The sequence below is a fragment of the Cottoperca gobio genome, unplaced genomic scaffold (assembly GCF_900634415.1).
Source record: "Cottoperca gobio unplaced genomic scaffold, fCotGob3.1 fCotGob3_149arrow_ctg1, whole genome shotgun sequence".
Lineage (NCBI taxonomy): Eukaryota > Metazoa > Chordata > Actinopteri > Perciformes > Bovichtidae > Cottoperca > Cottoperca gobio.
Window position 1 is genome coordinate 85165 of NW_021166809.1, and position 19097 is coordinate 104261.

Genomic DNA, 19097 nt, shown 5'->3' on the forward strand with positions numbered 1-19097 from the left:
AGAAGACTATAGTGTAGCAGAACATAAGACGACAAGAAGACAAGAAGACTATAGTGTAGCAGAACATAAGAAGACAAGAAGACTATAGTGTAGCAGAACATAAGAAGACAAGAAGACTATAGTGTAGCAGAACATAAGAAGACAAGAAGACTATAGTGTAGCAGAACATAAGAAGACAAGAAGACTATAGTGTAGCAGAACATAAGACGACAAGAAGACTATAGTGTAGCAGAACATAAGAAGACAAGAAGACTATAGTGTAGCAGAACATAAGAAGACAAGAAGACTATAGTGTAGCAGAACATAAGACGACAAGAAGACTATAGTGTAGCAGAACATAAGACGACAAGAAGACTATAGTGTAGCAGAACATAAGAAGACAAGAAGACTATAGTGTAGCAGAACATAGGAAGACAAGAAGACTATAGTGTAGCAGAACATAAGAAGACAAGAAGACTATAGTGTAGCAGAACATAAGACGACAAGAAGACTATAGTGTAGCAGAACATAAGACGACAAGAAGACTATAGTGTAGCAGAACATAAGACGACAAGAAGACTATAGTGTAGCAGAACTAAGAAGACAAGAAGACTATAGTGTAGCAGAACATAGGAAGACAAGAAGACTATAGTGTAGCAGAACATAAGAAGACAAGAAGACTATAGTGTAGCAGAACCCAAAATCTGGTTGCTAAGGTCTCTTGTTTAACGGTGTAATTAACTTTAAGTGATTCCTTAAGTGTAAGACCAAGATGAGGAGAAAGGTTCTTATTTAAGGAACATGTACCAGGTGCACATGTACCAGTAAGGTGCACATGTACCAGTAAGGTGCACATGTACCAGTAAGGTGCACATGTACCAGGTGCACATGCAGCTCCACTGACCTGCTCACATGTGCAGGTTTGGAAACGTACTGCAGCCGCAGCAGTTCTCTCTGGATTGCGTCGGGGTTCAGGAGTCGTGCGGAGACGTTGGGCATCACGGGGCCGGCCGCCACCGGCACACTTCCATCACACAGAGGAGACGCCATTAAACAACTATTCAACACAAAGCAGAGCTGTACTGGATCTGATGCTTCACATTGCTTTTATTGATATAATGTAATAAATAAATGTCAGCTATGGTGCTGAAGAGTTCTGTTAGACCGGCAGTTAACACAGGTGTGTGTGTGTTGAGGTGTCGGCCATATTTACATTCCTCCTCATGCAAATTCTAAACTTCTGTTCTTGTTGTGGGACTACAACTGCATTAGGTTGATCTCTGATGCATGAAGACAATACATGAAGCTTCAATCCTTGAAACAGTTTTATGAGCAAAGTGAAAGAAGTTTCTGAAGTCTGCACTGAAGCAGAAGATCTGAGACTTTAAACTCTGCAGTTATTGAACATGTTTGGATCAGCCTCTACTGATATATTAATAATCTCAGTGCAGCCTCGTGTGTGCACAGACTTCACGTTAACGTTGTGTTGGTGTGAGCTCACCGAGCCGGGCTGCCCGGGGCTGCGGGGAATCCCTCTCTGCTGCTCCCTCTCGCCTGAGGTTTGGACATTAGGTCCAGAGCAGCGTGGTAATGTTCATACGGGGTTTTACTGTAGAGTTGAGCTGCAGTGGGACCCTGAGCAGAGCACGGGACGGCCCTGTTCCCCCCTCCTACAAAACACTGAGGGGACAGAAGACGTTTCTTTTATTGTTCCGTTTTCTGAAGTCGTTTATTTAATGTTCCTCTTGTGCAGAAGTGTCAACTTCAAGATGTTTACACTTTGCTGACATGCTTCGATTAGAATAAAATACTTAACTTAAAAACTCTCAAACACAACTTGTCCACACAAAGTCAAACGTTAATTTGCATTTAGTCAAGAAGCTCACAGACACAAGAAAATGACAAATCAGCAGCTGTGTGGATCTTTGATCTCGTAGTTTACATGTAATCAACATTTCCTCCTCAGACACAACGAGATGAAACCTGAACAATGAGGCCGGACGACCTGCACCTCGAGTCTGACACATTAGCTCTCGTGGGACAATAAAGACAGAGTGAAGTGAAAGATGTCTGAGGGACGATGTGGACACCGACTGTAGAAGACAACACGAGGACACTTTATATCATCACATGTCCCCACCTTCCTCTCCGGGCTGCTGCCTCCACTGGAACTCAACACGTGCTTCCAGCCTTGTTCTCGCGCCTGGTTGATGCGGTTGATCTGCTGGAGATTCATCATTATTTATGTTTAGACGAACATACAGTGAAAACGCTTCAGATCATTTTCTTATGGTGATTAAATGCATCAAGTCTTTTTCAATTTTTATCTGCAGCAGAACAATTCAAATGTTGTTTACTTTCCTCCCTTGATGCATTTTCTTCATGATAGTTTAACTACAGTAAGATATATTTTATATACAGTATTGTATTATTTATGAATTATACACAGTAATTTAACGTCAGAAACATCAATAAAAATCAGTTTCATTATTTTAAATTCATGTAATAAATATACAAAATGTTAATTAGATGAAAATATGCATGAGAAATAAAGTAAACATTATATTTCTGTGTATACATACATACATACATACATACATACACACGATAATATTATAGTGATTAATCACAAACCTTTTCCTTTTCATATCTCTTCATCTGCTCTGCTTTAAACAGGAACACCTGAGACACACAAAGAGAACTCATTTAATAATCATGTTTAATAAAGTAACTAATATAATTCATATGATAAGATGTTAACGTCATAATGTTATAATGTGTCATTATGTGCAGCATGTGATGTTATTCTATGTTCCAACTCTAATTACAATAACAACTAATTAAACACACACACACACACACCTGCTCTCTCTGTTTCCGTTCCTTCTCTATCAGCTCCATCCTCTTCTTCCTCATGCCGTCCTGCAGCAGGAGGAAGAAGCATCGCAGATCAAAAAGAGACGTTAAAGAAACTCGACAAACACACACACACACACACACACACACACACACACACACACACACAACAGGTGAATGTGGGGATCAAGCATAATGTGAAGGAAGTGAAGATGTTGGTAGAACCTTCAGGTGGGTGTGAATGTGGAGAGGAAGGGGGGGGGGGGAGAGCTCTCAGCTGTACCTCATGTTTTCTCCTCTCTTCCTCCACTTGACTCACTCTTCTGTGGGGGGCTGCTGGGGGGGGGGCCTGAGCAACATATGACACTGAGGTTCAGAGGCTGGCCACGCACTATGGTACACACACACACACACACACACACACACACACACACACACACACACACACACACACACACACACACGACTGACCGCTCTAGGCTTCACAGCCGGTCTCCTCTCGGCAGGTTTCCTCACAGCGTCCGGCGGCCTCCTCGCGGTTAAAGGCACTCCGTATTTGCTGGCTGGTTTAGTAATCCTGTGAGCGGGGGCGAGCGGGATGGAGCCAGGTGTCGGACGCTTTGCTAGTCACGAGTAAGAAATATTCAAACATTTCTCAAGTCAGGATTCAACAGCTAAAAGGCTCATGATGCAGTTTAACTGGGACTTTGTGTGTCAGGGCTCAACGATCAGGATGCAGGTAAAAATATCCCACCCACCCGCCCGTCCCCCACCACACACACAAACACACACACACACACACAATATATACCCATTTTCCTACCTGCTGGTCCCTGCGCCATACACACTTTAGGCTGCTTGTGAAGAAAGTTATGGCGAAATTCCTGAGCAATGATCTGGAATAAGTAGAGAACAATGTGTTATTAACTAAACAGTCTTTATGTCTTTATACCAGGGGCAGCCAACGCGGTGACAGTCACTTGGTCGCCCGCAGGGCATTTTCTAAGAGTAGCACTAGTCACCATGGAGCTCCGTCTAAAATTTGTATTTAATTGTTTTGCTGTTTTTTATCAAGAACACTTTGAATCATTCTTTATTTTAAAATGACAATATTGAATATAGAATTTCAAAAACTAAAATGTTTTATGCATCTATGAACTCGGTGTGAGGACAGAGGATGTGAGGACAGAGGGTGTGAGGACAGAGGGTCTAAGGACAGAGGGTGTGAGGACAGAGGGTGTGAGGACAGAGGGTGTGAGGACAGAGGGTCTAAGGACAGAGGGTGTGAGGACAGAGGGTCTAAGGAAAGAGGGTCTAAGGACAGAGGGTCTAAGGACAGAGGGTGTGAGGACAGAGGGTCGAAGAACAGAGGGTCTAAGGACAGAGGGTCTAAGGACAGAGGGTGTGAGGACAGAGGGTCTAAGGACAGAGGGTCTAAAGACAGAGGGTGTAAGGACAGTGGGTCTGAGGACAGAGGGTCTAAGGACAGAGGGTGTAAGGACAGAGGGTCTAAGGACAGAGGGTCTAAGGACAGAGGGTCTGAGGACAGAGGGTCTAAGGACAGAGGGTCTGAGGACAGAGGGTCTGAGGACAGTGGGTCTGAGTACAGAGGGTCTAAGGACAGAGGGTCTGAGGACAGAGGGTCTGAGGACAGAGGGTGTAAGGAAAGAGGGTCTAAGGACAGATGGTGTAAGGACAGAGGGTGTGAGGACAGAGGGTCTTAGGACAGAGGATGTGAGGACAGAAGGTCTAAGGACAGAGGGTCTAAGGAAAGACGGTCTAAGGACAGAGGGTCTAAGGACAGAGGGTGTAAGGATAGAGGGTCTAAGGACAGAGGGTCTGAGGACAGAGGGTCTGAGGACAGAGGGTCTAAGGACAGAGGGTGTAAGGACAGAGGGTCTAAGGACAGAGGGTCTGAGGACAGAGGGTCTGAGGACAGAGGGTCTGAGGACAGAGGGTGTAAGGACAGAGGGTGTAAGGACAGAGGATGTGAGGACAGAGGGTCTTAGGACAGAGGATGTGAGGACAGAGGGTCTAAGGACAGAGGGTCTAAGGACAGAGGGTGTGAGGACAGAGGGTCTAAGGACAGAGGGTCTAAGGACAGAGGGTCTAAGGACAGAGGGTCTTAGGACAGAGGATGTGAGGACAGAAGGTGTGAGGACAGAGGGTCTGAGGACAGAGGGTCTGAGGACAGTGGGTCTAAGGACAGAGGGTCTAATGACAGAGGGTCTAATGACAGAGGGTGTGAGGACAGAGGGTGTGAGGACAGAGGGTGTGAGGACAGAGGGTCTTAGGACAGAGGGTCTAAGGACAGAGGGTCTAAGGACAGAGAGTCAAAGGACAGAGGGTGTGAGGACAGAGGGTCTAAGGACAGAGAGTCTAAGGACAGAGGGTCTAAGGAAAGAGGGTCTAAGGAAAGAGGGTCTAAGGAAAGAGGGTCTAAGGAAAGAGGGTCTAAGGACAGAGGGTGTGAGGACAGAGGGTCTTAGGACAGAGGATGTGAGGACAGAAGGTCTAAGGACAGAGGGTCTAAGGACAGAGGGTCTAAGGATAGAGGGTCTAAGGACAGAGGGTCTGAGGACAGTGGGTCTGACGACAGTGGGTCTGAGGACAGAGGGTGTAAGGACAGAGGGTCTGAGGACAGAGGGTCTGAGGACAGTAGGTCTAAGGACAGAGGGTCTGAGGACAGAGGGTCTAAGGACAGAGGGTCTGAGGACAGAGGGTCTAAGGACAGAGGGTCTAAGGACAGAGGGTCTGAGGACAGAGGGTCTGAGGACAGAGGGTGTAAGGACAGAGGGTGTAAGGACAGAGGGTCTGAGGACAGAGGGTGTAAGGACAGAGGGTCTAAGGACAGAGGGTCTAAGGACAGAGGGTCTAAGGACAGAGGGTCTAAGGACAGAGGGTGTGAGGACAGAGGATGTGAGGACAGAGGATGTGAGGACAGAGGGTCTAAGGACAGAGGGTCTAAGGACAGAGGGTGTGAGGACAGAGGGTCTAAGGACAGAGGGTCTAAGGACAGAGGGTGTGAGGACAGAGGATGTGAGGACAGAGGGTCTAAGGACAGAGGGTCTAAGGACAGAGGGTCTAAGGACAGAGGGTCTAAGGACAGAGGGTCTGAGGACAGAGGGTCTAAGGACAGAGGGTGTAAGGACAGAGGGTCTGAGGACAGAGGGTGTAAGGACAGAGGGTCTAAGGACAGAGGGTGTAAGGACAGAGGGTCTAAGGACAGAGGGTGTAAGGACAGAGGGTCTAAGGACAGAGGGTCTAAGGACAGAGGGTGTGAGGACAGAGGATGTGAGGACAGAGGATGTGAGGACAGAGGGTCTAAGGACAGAGGGTCTGAGGACAGAGGGTCTGAGGACAGTGGGTCTGAGGACAGAGGGTCTAAGGACAGAGGGTCTGATGACAGAGGGTCTGAGGACAGAGGGTGTAAGGAAAGAGGGTCTAAGGACAGAGGGTGTAAGGACAGAGGGTCTGAGGACAGAGGGTCTAAGGACAGAGGGTCTGAGGACAGAGGGTGTAAGGACAGAGGGTCTAAGGACAGAGGGTCTAAGGACAGAGGGTGTAAGGACAGAGGGTCTAAGGACAGAGGGTGTGAGGACAGAGGATGTGAGGACAGAGGATGTGAGGACAGAGGGTCTAAGGACAGAGGGTCTGAGGACAGAGGGTCTGAGGACAGTGGGTCTGAGGACAGAGGGTCTAAGGACAGAGGGTCTGAGGACAGAGGGTCTGAGGACAGAGGGTGTAAGGAAAGAGGGTCTAAGGACAGAGGGTGTAAGGACAGAGGGTGTGAGGACAGAGGGTCTTAGGACAGAGGATGTGAGGACAGAAGGTCTAAGGACAGAGGGTCTAAGGAAAGACGGTCTAAGGACAGAGGGTCTAAGGACAGAGGGTGTAAGGACAGAGGGTCTAAGGACAGAGGGTGTGAGGACAGAGGGTCTGAGGACAGAGGGTCTGAGGACAGTGGGTCTGAGGACAGTGGGTCTGAGGACAGAGGGTCTAAGGACAGAGGGTGTAAGGACAGAGGGTGTGAGGACAGAGGGTCTAAGGACAGAGGGTCTAAGGACAGAGGGTCTAAGGACAGAGGGTGTGAGGACAGAGGGTCTAAGGAAAGAGGGTCTAAGGACAGAGGGTGTAAGGACAGAGGGTCTAAGGACAGAGGGTGTAAGGACAGAGGGTGTAAGGACAGAGGGTGTAAGGACAGAGGGTCTAAGGAAAGAGGGTCTAAGGACAGAGGGTCTAAGGACAGAGGGTGTGAGGACAGAGGGTCTAAGAAAAGAGGGTCTAAGGACAGAGGGTCTAAGGACAGAGAGTCAAAGGACAGAGGGTGTGAGGACAGAGGGTCTAAGGACAGAGGGTCTGAGGACAGAGGGTCTAAGGACAGAGGGTCTAAGGACAGAGGGTCTGAGGACAGAGGGTCTAAGGACAGAGGGTGTAAGGACAGAGGGTGTAAGGACAGAGGGTCTGAGGACAGAGGGTGTAAGGACAGAGGGTGTAAGGACAGAGGGTGTAAGGACAGAGGGTCTAAGGAAAAAGGGTCTAAGGACAGAGGGTCTAAGGACAGAGGGTCTAAGGACAGAGGGTGTGAGGACAGAGGGTCTAAGGACAGAGGGTCTAAGGACAGAGGGTCTAAGGAAAGAGGGTCTAAGGAAAGAGGGTCTAAGGACAGAGGGTGTGAGGACAGAGGGTCTTAGGACAGAGGATGTGAGGACAGAAGGTCTAAGGACAGAGGGTCTAAGGACAGAGGGTCTAAGGACAGAGGGTCTAAGGATAGAGGGTCTAAGGACAGAGGGTCTGAGGACAGTGGGTCTGAGGACAGTGGGTCTGAGGACAGAGGGTCTAAGGACAGAGGGTCTAAGGACAGAGGGTCTAAGGATAGAGGGTCTAAGGACAGAGGGTCTGAGGACAGTGGGTCTGAGGACAGTGGGTCTGAGGACAGAGGGTGTAAGGACAGAGGGTCTAAGGACAGAGGGTCTGAGGACAGAGGGTCTGAGGACAGAGGGTCTAAGGAAAGAGGGTCTAAGGACAGAGGGTGTAAAGACAGAGGGTGTGAGGACAGAGGGTCTTAGGACAGAGGATGTGAGGACAGAAGGTCTAAGGACAGAGGGTCTAAGGAAAGAGGGTCTAAGGACAGAGGGTCTAAGGACAGAGGGTGTAAGGACAGAGGGTCTAAGGACAGAGGGTCTGAGGAAAGAGGGTCTAAGGACAGAGGGTCTAAGGACAGAGGGTGTAAGGACAGAGGGTCTAAGGACAGAGGGTGTAAGGACAGAGGGTCTGAGGACAGAGGGTCTGAGGACAGAGGGTCTGAGGACAGTGGGTCTGAGGACAGAGGGTCTGAGGACAGAGGGTCTAAGGACAGAGGGTGTGAGGACAGAGGGTGTGAGGACAGAGGGTGTGAGGACAGAGGGTCTTAGGACAGAGGATGTGAGGACAGAAGGTCTAAGGACAGAGGGTGTAAGGACAGAGGGTGTGAGGACAGAGGGTGTGAGGACAGAGGGTGTGAGGACAGAAGGTGTGAGGACAGAGGGTCTGAGGACAGAGGGTCTGAGGACAGTGGGTCTAAGGACAGAGGGTCTAAGGACAGAGGGTCTAAGGACAGAGGGTGTGAGGACAGAGGGTGTGAGGACAGAGGGTCTTAGGACAGAGGATGTGAGGACAGAGGGTGTGAGGACAGAGGGTGTGAGGACAGAGGGTCTTAGGACAGAGGATGTGAGGACAGAGGGTCTAAGGACAGAGGGTCTAAGGACAGAGGGTCTAAGGACAGAGGGTGTGAGGACAGAGGGTGTGAGGACAGAGGGTCTTAGGACAGAGGATGTGAGGACAGAGGGTCTAAGGACAGAGGGTCTAAGGACAGAGGGTCTAAGGACAGAGGGTCTAAGAAAAGAGGGTCTAAGGACAGAGGGTCTAAGGACAGAGAGTCAAAGGACAGAGGGTGTGAGGACAGAGGGTCTAAGGACAGAGGGTTTAAGGACAGAGGGTCTAAGGAAAGAGGGTCTAAGGAAAGAGGGTCTAAGGACAGAGGGTGTGAGGACAGAGGGTCTTAGGACAGAGGATGTGAGGACAGAAGGTCTAAGGACAGAGGGTCTAAGGACAGAGGGTCTAAGGACAGAGGGTCTAAGGATAGAGGGTCTAAGGACAGAGGGTCTGAGGACAGTGGGTCTGAGGACAGTGGGTCTGAGGACATAGGGTGTAAGGACAGAGGGTCTGAGGACAGAGGGTCTGAGGACAGTGGGTCTAAGGACAGAGGGTCTGAGGACAGAGGGTCTGAGGACAGAGGGTCTAAGGACAGAGGGTCTAAGGACAGAGGGTCTGAGGACAGAGGGTCTAAGGACAGAGGGTGTAAGGACAGAGGGTGTAAGGACAGAGGGTCTGAGGACAGAGGGTGTAAGGACAGAGGGTGTAAGGACAGAGGGTGTAAGGACAGAGGGTGTAAGGACAGAGGGTCTAAGGACAGAGGGTGTGAGGACAGAGGGTCTAAGGACAGAGGGTCTAAGGAAAGAGGGTCTAAGGAAAGAGGGTCTAAGGACAGAGGGTGTGAGGACAGAGGGTCTTAGGACAGAGGATGTGAGGACAGAAGGTCTAAGGACAGAGGGTCTAAGGACAGAGGGTCTAAGGACAGAGGGTCTAAGGATAGAGGGTCTAAGGACAGAGGGTCTGAGGACAGTGGGTCTGAGGACAGTGGGTCTGAGGACAGAGGGTGTAAGGACAGAGGGTCTGAGGACAGAGAGCCTGAGGACAGTGGGTCTGAGGACAGAGGGTCTGAGGACAGAGGGTCTGAGGACAGAGGGTCTAAGGACAGAGGGTCTGAGGACAGAGGGTCTGAGGACAGAGGGTCTAAGGACAGAGGGTCTAAGGACGGAGGGTCTGAGGACAGAGGGTCTAAGGACAGAGGGTCTGAGGACAGAGGGTCTGAGGACAGAGGGTCTAAGGACAGAGGGTCTAAGGACAGAGGGTGTCGTATCCTGTACAGTCTGTAAACACTGAGACAAATGTATAATTTGTGATGTTGGGCTCTATAAATACATTTGATTTGATTTTCACCAGGCCGGTGAACAAGTGACAGAAAGCATCAGAAGCTTCATGTAGAGCTGCACATGTTTCATAAAGAAGAAGAAAGCCGGTCGGAGAGGTGTTGAAGGTGCAGGGATGTTATTGAAAACACTGTTCAGAGAGAAGAGGTTCAGATGTCTCCTCTCTCTGATGTTACAGTTAGTGTTTGTACAAACAGGATGTGAAGATGATTTCTTAATGTTTTATAGAAGTCATACTTTGTACTGAAATATAACTGCTGTGATTTGGAACAACATGCTACAAATGTTCTGATTCATACAAACCTGTCAATAAAGACATTTATTAAAACATCAGAGATGATAACTCACATGTTGAAATAGATTGAGAATATAAATAAATAAGTTTATACATCTGTTTCCTATCATAAATCATTGTGAGGAATAATTAACATCAACATGTGATCAGACCGTCTCTTCACATATATGAATATTTATTATGATTAATATTAATATTATCATTAAAGGTGAACCGTGCAACTGTGTTATTCAGCTCAGTGTCACAAAGGCTGGTGACCCCTGATATCTAGACTCTGTGAGGAGACATCACCTGTGGTGTGAGGAACCTCTCGATCCTGCAGGTGAGGAAAGGTTTGTCCAGGATGCTGCTGACTGACGGTCTCTCTCTCGGGCTGCGTTTGAACAGCAGGCCCAGGAGGGAGCGCAGCTCCTGGGAGTAGTGGACAGACACGGGGGGGTACGAGCCGCGGATGATCTTCAGAACGAGGTTTTTCATGTTGCCAGCCTCAAACTGTGGAGGAGGAACACCAGAGTAACCACTGCAGAGGATTTACTGACGGCAGTCATGAGCAATGATGGAGTGAGCAGTTACAGTAAAGCAATCGGGGGGGGGGGGGGGTAAGCCTCTCAAATATGGAGATCTGCTGCTTTCTCTGAAGTTTTGAATGTAGAAACATTAATCTAGAAGATACCCTAACCCTGCAGGGTTCTCTGCACATGTTAAAGTACAACTGTAAGTACTTTAAAGAGATCTTTAATTCTTCTCTGAAGTAAAACAATAACACGTTCCTGCGGCTAAAGAAAATGTACAAAGTGGACGACAGTAAACACAAAGATCCAGATCTAAAGCCTGCTAAACTAAATCACAGCGTTCAGAATACGCAGTGTGAAAAGCTCTTCATGAAGTTAGATTTCATTATGAAACTGAAGCATGAGAGAGCATTGAGGAGCATTGAGGAGCATTGAGGAGCATTGAGGAGCATTGAGGAGCATTGAGGAGCATTGAGGAGCATTGAGGAGCATTGCAATGCTGCATAAAAACATTCATTAATAAACAGCTCACACAGAATACTTACTGCATGCTTAAGAGTGCACATTTCATACAGGACACACCCCAGGGCCCAAATATCACTGCAGAGGGAGGAGGTGGGAGAGAGCACACAACACACGGGGATAAGTTCTGGGTTTACATTCATTCTAAAAGGTGTTCAGTCACCTGCTAAGCTTTTCTTCACGCGATCGATACACTGAGGAGAAACCTCCACACGGGATGAGATGATGCTACATTCACTTCATTGATTGTAAAGTGGATTATATTACATGCACACTTAAACAGGGGAGAAATGTAGAGCAGCTTGACGTCAGCCACTCGTCCCCTGGATGTTGTTAAAGCTTCATTCACAACACAGCTCACAGACATGCTCGTGACATCCAGTACCTTTTGTTGTTGTACGGTTTGTTTTCGCAGATCTCTGGGGACAGGTAATACGGTGTGCCGATACATGTTCTGGCCAGTTCTACGGTGCTGAAAGGAGAAGAGAATTCTTATTCAAAACCTCGTCTTTGTGCAGATCTGAGAAATCTACTGCGATGTGATGATTTCACAAACCTGTTCAGCACTCGAGCAATTCCAAAGTCTCCGAGCTGCACGGTCCCGTCTTTAGTCAGAAAGATGTTCTGTGCAAACATTAAGAGAAGTATGTGAAGTGATACAACTGAACATTCATCTCGTGCTGCGTGGAGAAATACCTGCGACTTGATGTCCCTGTGGAGGATCTTCTGATCGTGCACATGTTTCAGTGCCAGGCAGATCTGCACGAACCAATCCATGATCTACGAAAGGAAGTTAGCGAACAGGCAAAGGATGAGAAGACGAGAGAAATCAGAAAAGGTCCATCTGGGTAATAAAGTTTGTTGTTTGTAATTCCTGCAGGTGTTAAATCATTATACGTTTCTCTTCTCGACCATCACAGAGAGTTCACGTCACGTTATCGTGATTCACAATACAATTCTTTAACATCCCCAATGACACAGCATTAACTTCAGCATATCTAATGACCGCACAACACAGTCTTACTCCTATACATCGTATACATGATCCTCATCAACACTTACTTGCTCTTCTGAGAACAGAACTCCTTTCTGAGAGTTGATCTTCTTGAAGAGGTCTCCGCCCTCGCAGTAATCCATCACAATGTAGAGGCAGCCGCCCTCTGAGGAGATGTTCAGCAGTCACAACAGTTATCCCACAGCCTCCTCACAGGAGTCTTAATGTTCTGGCACTATGAGCAGAGGGACCCTGCGCTCTGGGACTACATGAAGCTTCTGCGCTCAATCCTTTAAAAGTGGAAACACGCTCCTCCTGTTCTCTCCGGGTCAAATCTGTAATTTCTTAAAGCTAGAAAAAGTTAAATACTAATTTAAAGTGTTCAAACACGATATGGAGGCACTTTCTCTGCAGGTACGCCTTGATGAAGAGGAGGATGCACGATCATTAGTTGTCATTTTGCAACACACAAAATGCAGTTGTAGTCCATATATACATATATATATACATACATACATACATACATACACACATATATATATATATATATATATATATATATATATATATATATATATATATATATATGTGTATATGTATATGTGTATATGTATATATACATACATACATACATACATACATACATATATACATATACATACATATACATATACATATATATATATATATATATATATATATATATATATATATATATATATATATATATATATATAGAGAGAGAGAGAGTTTTGCAAGAGATTAACTGTGTGGTTCTTTCATCGAACATCTATAATCTTTGGATTGTGTGAATACCTTCAAAGGACTCCTTGTACTGCACGATGTTGGGGTGACTCATGTTGGCGAGAACAGCGACCTCCTTCCGAGATTCCTGCGTCTCTTTACTCGACATCTGTTGGACATAGAGAGATAATGTACGAGTCACCTGAACAGGGACGTGTGCAGCTCGTGTAACATTATGAGCTGGAGCTTACTGCAGATATGCCGATCTCCTTAATGACATATTGGTGTCCATCCTCTTTGGATTTGACAAGGATGGCCTTTCCAAATGAACCTTCCCCAATTTTCTTCACCTTCTCGTACTTCTCCATGTCAGTGGAAGGACGGGCTCCTCATGCCGGGTCTGCAAAGAGATCAGAAACCTGATGAGCTTTGACCGAGAACGTAAGAGTTGGATGTCGGGAGTAATAGTACAAGTTTATTTTGGCTCTTATTATCGTATTTTAAAAACAATGCACATAAATAATAATAATAATAAATAAATAACAATACGGTAATAACCAACTAATCCCAACAACAAGCACTATTAGGGGGTCATGTCTATTATTGTTTTAGTGCATTACATTATGTATTATTGCCTTTTATTTCTTTAATTATGTAAACCTATATAGTAACAGATCCTAACCCATCTGTTTTTTCAGTGGAAAACCCAAAGATATTCACTATAATATGATAGAAATCAGAGAATATTTGAGGCTGAAAACAGCATTTTCTGACATTTCTGCATAAACAATTAATAAATGATGAAAATATATTTCTGTGGGTCGACTAACTGTTGCAGCTCTACCTCCTTTCTAACAGGTTATATAAATAAACTTAATACAAAGTGCGTTGGCTGGAAGAATCTGATAAATGCACATCTTCTGCAGCATGACACTTAGATTAGTGTTGCTTTTATACATTCACAGAGTAGGTAGTTTGTAACATCGTTAACTTCAGTAATCCTTGTAATAAATGCACAAGTACACAGTGATGTTGTGAGACAGGTGTGCTGCATCAACACACTGGTAGCAACTTAGCTAACGTTACCGTTACAGAGAAGCGAGACGAAGCCCGGAGACCTCCGACATCACACACACACACACACACACACACACACACACACACACACACACACACACACGGCCTGTCAGCGCACACAACGCGGAGGAACGTCACTAACGTGCCTCACGAGGTAGTTAGCAGCATGTAAAAGCTAGCAGGTGGCTAACACTCGGCTTACCATGAGTCTTTCTCTCTGCTGCTGTCTCACAGAGGACCTGCTGTCGTGCTACTCCCTCGCGCTCTCTATCAAACTATCTCTTTTTTGCTGCATTTTCATTGGTCACCTTCATATGTATCGATCGTGGATTGGTTGATACAGCTGTCCGTAATCTTTCACCGGTGAATGACGGTCTTAGTCTCCACCCCCAATGTGACTGTTGCTGTGGACATTTTCCATAGCAACCATTAGCCAATCGTGGAAGCGCACCAAACACAGGTTATCCATTAATTATCTCATTTTGAGAGGAAATATTGTATTTTTTTTATTTGATTTATTTATGCCCCTTATTTATGAAGTCCTTACTCCTCTTCGTTTTAATTGTTGTTCTTTTCTACGCATAGGGATTGATAAATGACATTATTTATATACATCATTTTATATAAATCTCCCTTATTTAATTGTTTTCCCATTTATTTGTATTATATATATATATATATATATATATATATATATATATATATATATATATATATATATATATATATATATATGTATGTTCTATGTTCTATAGCTCCAGTAGTGAACCCCAATCTTCCCTTCTCCGGGCCACATCCTCCAGCTCTGACTGGGGGGTCCTGAGGTGTTCCCAGTGAGGAGATAACTGGCTCCTTTCAACGTGAAGGAGCAGCGGCTCTACTCCGAGTCTCTCCTGATGGCTGAGCTTCTCGCCCTCTCTCTAAGGGAGACGCCAGCCGTCTTGTACCCGTGATCTCGTTCTTTGGGTCATGACCCAGCCTTCATGACCACAGGTGAGGGTAGGAACGAAGATCGACCGGTATATTGAGAGCTTTGCCTTCTGGCTCAGCTCTCTTTTCGTCACAACGGTAAAGTGACTGTAATACCGCCCCCGCTGCTCCGATTCTCCGGCCAATCTCTCGCTCCATCGTCCCCTCACTCGCGAACAAGACCCCGAGGTACTTGAACTCCTTCACTTGGGTAAGGGCTCAGGGTAACATCCACTGGGAACGAGTCCGACTTACTGCCGAGTATCCGGACACAACTCTCGCTTTGGGCGTACAGGGATTGGATGGCCCTCAGAAGTGACCCCCTCACCCCATACTCCCGCAGCACCTCCCACAGTATCACCCGGGGGACCCGGTCATACGCCTTCTCCAGATCCACAAAACACATGTAGACCGGATGGGAGTACTCCCAGGCCCCCTCCATGTGTTCAATAATAATAATAAAAACGTTTATTTGGATAAATAAGGAATTGAATAAATAGGTAAATAAATTAAAATTGAAATAAATGTTAACAGAAAATAATAAACTGACAAATAATTTAATATGAATATAAACAAATACAAAAAACAAGTAATTTACATTTTTATTAATTTTGTTCTATTCATGTGTATATTCATTCATTGTGTAATTGAGGCTTTTTACTTTTTTAAATTATTATTATTATTATTATTATGATAAATACTCCTTTATATTCTAGAGATATAATATATAATAATAATATTCATAACTCGCGGTCACGTGACCCGCTCGCGCACGCCTCTCTTGTGATGGTGCAGATGACGCACTGAGCTTCAGAGTAAAGATGGCTCCCTTTCCAGACGAGGTGGATGTTTTTACTGGCCCACACTGGCGAATGAAGCAGCTGGTCGGCCTATACTGCGAAAAGGTGTGTGTTAATACAAGTGGTGGATATAAATGTGGAGTTTTAGAGGGTTATAAGACGGCATGTGACCAACGGACGGACCGCGAGCTAGCACGTTAGCTAGCTTGTGTCTGTAGCAGTCGAAGCAGATGAGCTATCATGTTATTATCTGCAGACTCCGTGGTTTTACTTATAAACGTGTACTTAGCGGTACACACACACACACACACACACACACACACACACACACACACGTTTACTCAGTATATATTGGGTTTCTCCTAATACACTCTCAAGAAGCCATCCTCTCACAGCTAAGGTTTGCTAACTGGTTTAGCTAGCTTAATTTGCGTTGTTATGCAACATGCTTCTAGCCTCACATCGCAGTTTCTAGTGTTCCCTGATCACACATGGATTTTTATTTTATTCAATATTATACATTTCCAGGATTTCTGTTGAAATGTCGACACGTGTCAGTTAAACCCAGTTAGCGAAACTAGCTAGCATCTCCAAAACATCCACATCCCATTATAGATTCTAGTTTTACTGTTTGTAATGCTCCAATTTAAGATGTTCATATAATCTGTCACTGCCAATATAAATCCTACACGATGTATATAAAGTATACATGTACTTACTGTACAATTACAATCACCCAGGCCATGTGTATATACACACCTATTTCTTCACATACTTGTGTACTAATAATCCTGTTTATTCTTTAACTTTATTTGTCGAGCTTTGTTGTCATTGTTCCCAGCTGTTATATCTATTTCTGTGTAAGTATATTGTTTGCAAACACCGAATCAAATTACTCTTGGGCTGCAACTAACGATTATTTTCATTATCGATCAAAATGCTGATTTATTTTTCTAGATTAATGCAAAAATCTGAAAGTAGTGAAAGAAGTCCATCCCGGTTTCTCAAAGTCCAAGCTGAGGTCTTTAATTTGATATAAAAACAGCAAATCTCCATATTTGAGGCTGAAAACGGCTTTAAGGACATTTCTGAATGACATGTTTCATGCAGAATTGGCTCAAGCTTAAACATTAATATTTTATTGATGGATTATTCGACTATTCGTTGCAGCTCTTTATTCCTTGTATGTGTTCACATCCCTAAAGGTGATGCTGATCATGCGTGGCTGGTGTGTGCTGAAGTAAGCCACAGTATACTTCTGTAATGTTAGCGGTTAGTTTACATTCTTTGGGTCACTAACACCAGTTATTATAATCTGATGGTCCCAGCAGACGTGCTCATGATTTTATTTATTATTTCATTCGTATAAAAACATATGACGCTACATTTGATAATAAATGAGTTTCTTCCCCACAGCTTTCAAAAACCAACTTCTCCAACAACAACGACTTCCGCTCATTTCTTCAGTCGCTGTGCGCCACCTTCAAGGAGTTCAAGATGCACGAGCAGATTGAGAACGAGTACATCATCGGCCTGTTGCAGGAGCGCTGCTGCACCGTGTACAACGTGCACTCTGACAACAAGCTCTCAGAGATGCTGTCTCTCTTTGAAAAAGGCTTGCACAATGTTAAGGTAAATCAACAGCATAGTTAATCACTAGATGAGCTGTGCAGAGCTCAGCTGATGCTCAATGGTGGGGTAACACTCTGTCATCAGAATAACTTGTGTTACACACACTAAGAGTGCACGGCCAACAACGTCAGAATTGTTGTTTTTCATATACACATGTTAGATGATCGTCATGTTTTGCCTGTATTGTAAGGGACATGAACTTGGATTGTATTTATTAGGAAAAGGCCAGATGCAGAAGAAGTGGGCTGGATTGTTTAATAAAGAGAAGGATTATTGTTCTCTGCAGCCAAACGCACAAACCAAAAACTGGGTTTTCCAGAATGACGCAATTGTGTAAATCTTGACTTCCGTTTGTAAAACATTCTGTCTTTGGATCGAGATCACAAACTGTCCTCGGGGAAATATGTTTCTTCTAAGATAAATAATACTGAGCTGAAATATAAATATATATATATTTATATTTGTTTTAATGGAAGGACCTTATTTTAGACTTCTCCTCAGTTTTAAAATAGAGAAGCGATGATATCTGACCATAAAGTGAAGTTAAATATTGGCGGCTGCATCAGGTTTGTGGAGGTTTATATTTTTATAGATAGTTTTCAATCGGTTTATTCTGTAATTCTGCATTTATGTTATTATATATTCTGGTATTCATCTCATTCTTCTCTCTGTGAAGCACTTTGTTTGATTAGTGCTCTATAAAAGATAAAGTTTTATTATTTCAGCTTCGTTCATTAGACGTAAATTGAGGGCGACGTTTTCTTTTGGGACTGAAGCTTATATTTGTGTTTGCACGTCACGCGGTCGCAGAGCCGAGCCTTTAAGTGTTTTGTTCTTGGAATGAATGAACTGACGGATTGTAAAGAAGCTGTGAATGATTGTTGTGTCTTCAGAGTGAATATGAGCAGCTGAACTACGCCCAGCAGCTGAAGGAGAGACTCGAAGCTTTCACTCAAGACTTCCTGCCCCACATGAAGGAGGAAGAGGAGGTACAAGATGTTTCTTTTTATTATTAATATAAATATATTTTAATGATGGGTAAGACTAAAACATAAATGTGTAGCTCTGTTGCAAGATGTTTTATAAACTAAGGAGGTTCGTTGCAGGTGTTTCAGCCCATGCTGATGCAGCACTTCACCTACGAGGAGCTGAAGGACATCAAGAAGCAGGTGATCGCTCAACACTGCAGCCAGCGCCAGTGGGACTGTGCGGAGGTGCTGAAGGGCTTCAGTCTGTGGAGCCAGGCCGAGGAGCTGCACAAAGCCTTCAAATACGCCGACCACGAGAAGACGGATTATGGTTGGTGAATATATTCCTAAAGGTTTGAACGAGCTGGAAGACAAAAGTAATTAGAAGGAACGCTTTGAGTTGAGTTCAAGTATTCAATCTCTTCTCAGTGTTTCTGAGTACAGCCGACCTCGAAGGGAACGTCACGAGTCTGTTTACTTTGCAAAGTTGCACTGATTCAAACACTGATGTGGCGCCGGAGGTGAACGTCTGAGTATTAAGTGGCATTCAAGTAAAGACACCAAATGTGCACGAGACAGTTTGTGTTGTTTAGTAGAAGAAGAAGAATTCAGATGAACTGTTCAGCCATAGTTATTATATATATTATACATCTAATGTCCCAGTAAAGTGATCCAGCACGTACAGCAGCAGGACCTGACTGAGGCAGTTAAAGCATTC

The 19097-nt window shown here is 45.0% G+C and overlaps 2 protein-coding genes across 2 annotated transcripts in view; one reads left to right on the forward strand and one right to left on the reverse strand.

Annotated features, from left to right (window-relative positions):
• Positions 1–14304, reverse strand: part of nek1 (NIMA-related kinase 1) — a 52162-nt gene extending 37858 nt beyond the window's left edge. Inside the window, 17 exon segments of the mRNA XM_029426261.1 lie at positions 884–1003; positions 1481–1659; positions 2120–2200; positions 2614–2661; positions 2842–2901; positions 3119–3184; positions 3307–3458; positions 3659–3731; positions 10453–10653; positions 11219–11273; positions 11581–11667; positions 11752–11819; positions 11892–11975; positions 12258–12355; positions 13006–13102; positions 13185–13333; positions 14213–14304. Coding sequence (XP_029282121.1) covers positions 884–1003; positions 1481–1659; positions 2120–2200; positions 2614–2661; positions 2842–2901; positions 3119–3184; positions 3307–3458; positions 3659–3731; positions 10453–10653; positions 11219–11273; positions 11581–11667; positions 11752–11819; positions 11892–11975; positions 12258–12355; positions 13006–13102; positions 13185–13301 — 1586 coding nt within the window. The 5' untranslated portion in view covers positions 13302–13333; positions 14213–14304.
• A 1174-nt stretch (positions 14305–15478) lies between these two features.
• LOC115004596 (F-box/LRR-repeat protein 5-like) overlaps positions 15479–19097 on the forward strand; it is a 17597-nt gene continuing 13978 nt past the window's right edge. The window contains exons 1-4 of the mRNA XM_029426276.1: positions 15479–15884; positions 17196–17411; positions 18305–18400; positions 18518–18710. Coding sequence (XP_029282136.1) covers positions 15801–15884; positions 17196–17411; positions 18305–18400; positions 18518–18710 — 589 coding nt within the window. The 5' untranslated portion in view covers positions 15479–15800. The remainder of the gene's footprint in view (positions 15885–17195; positions 17412–18304; positions 18401–18517; positions 18711–19097) is intronic.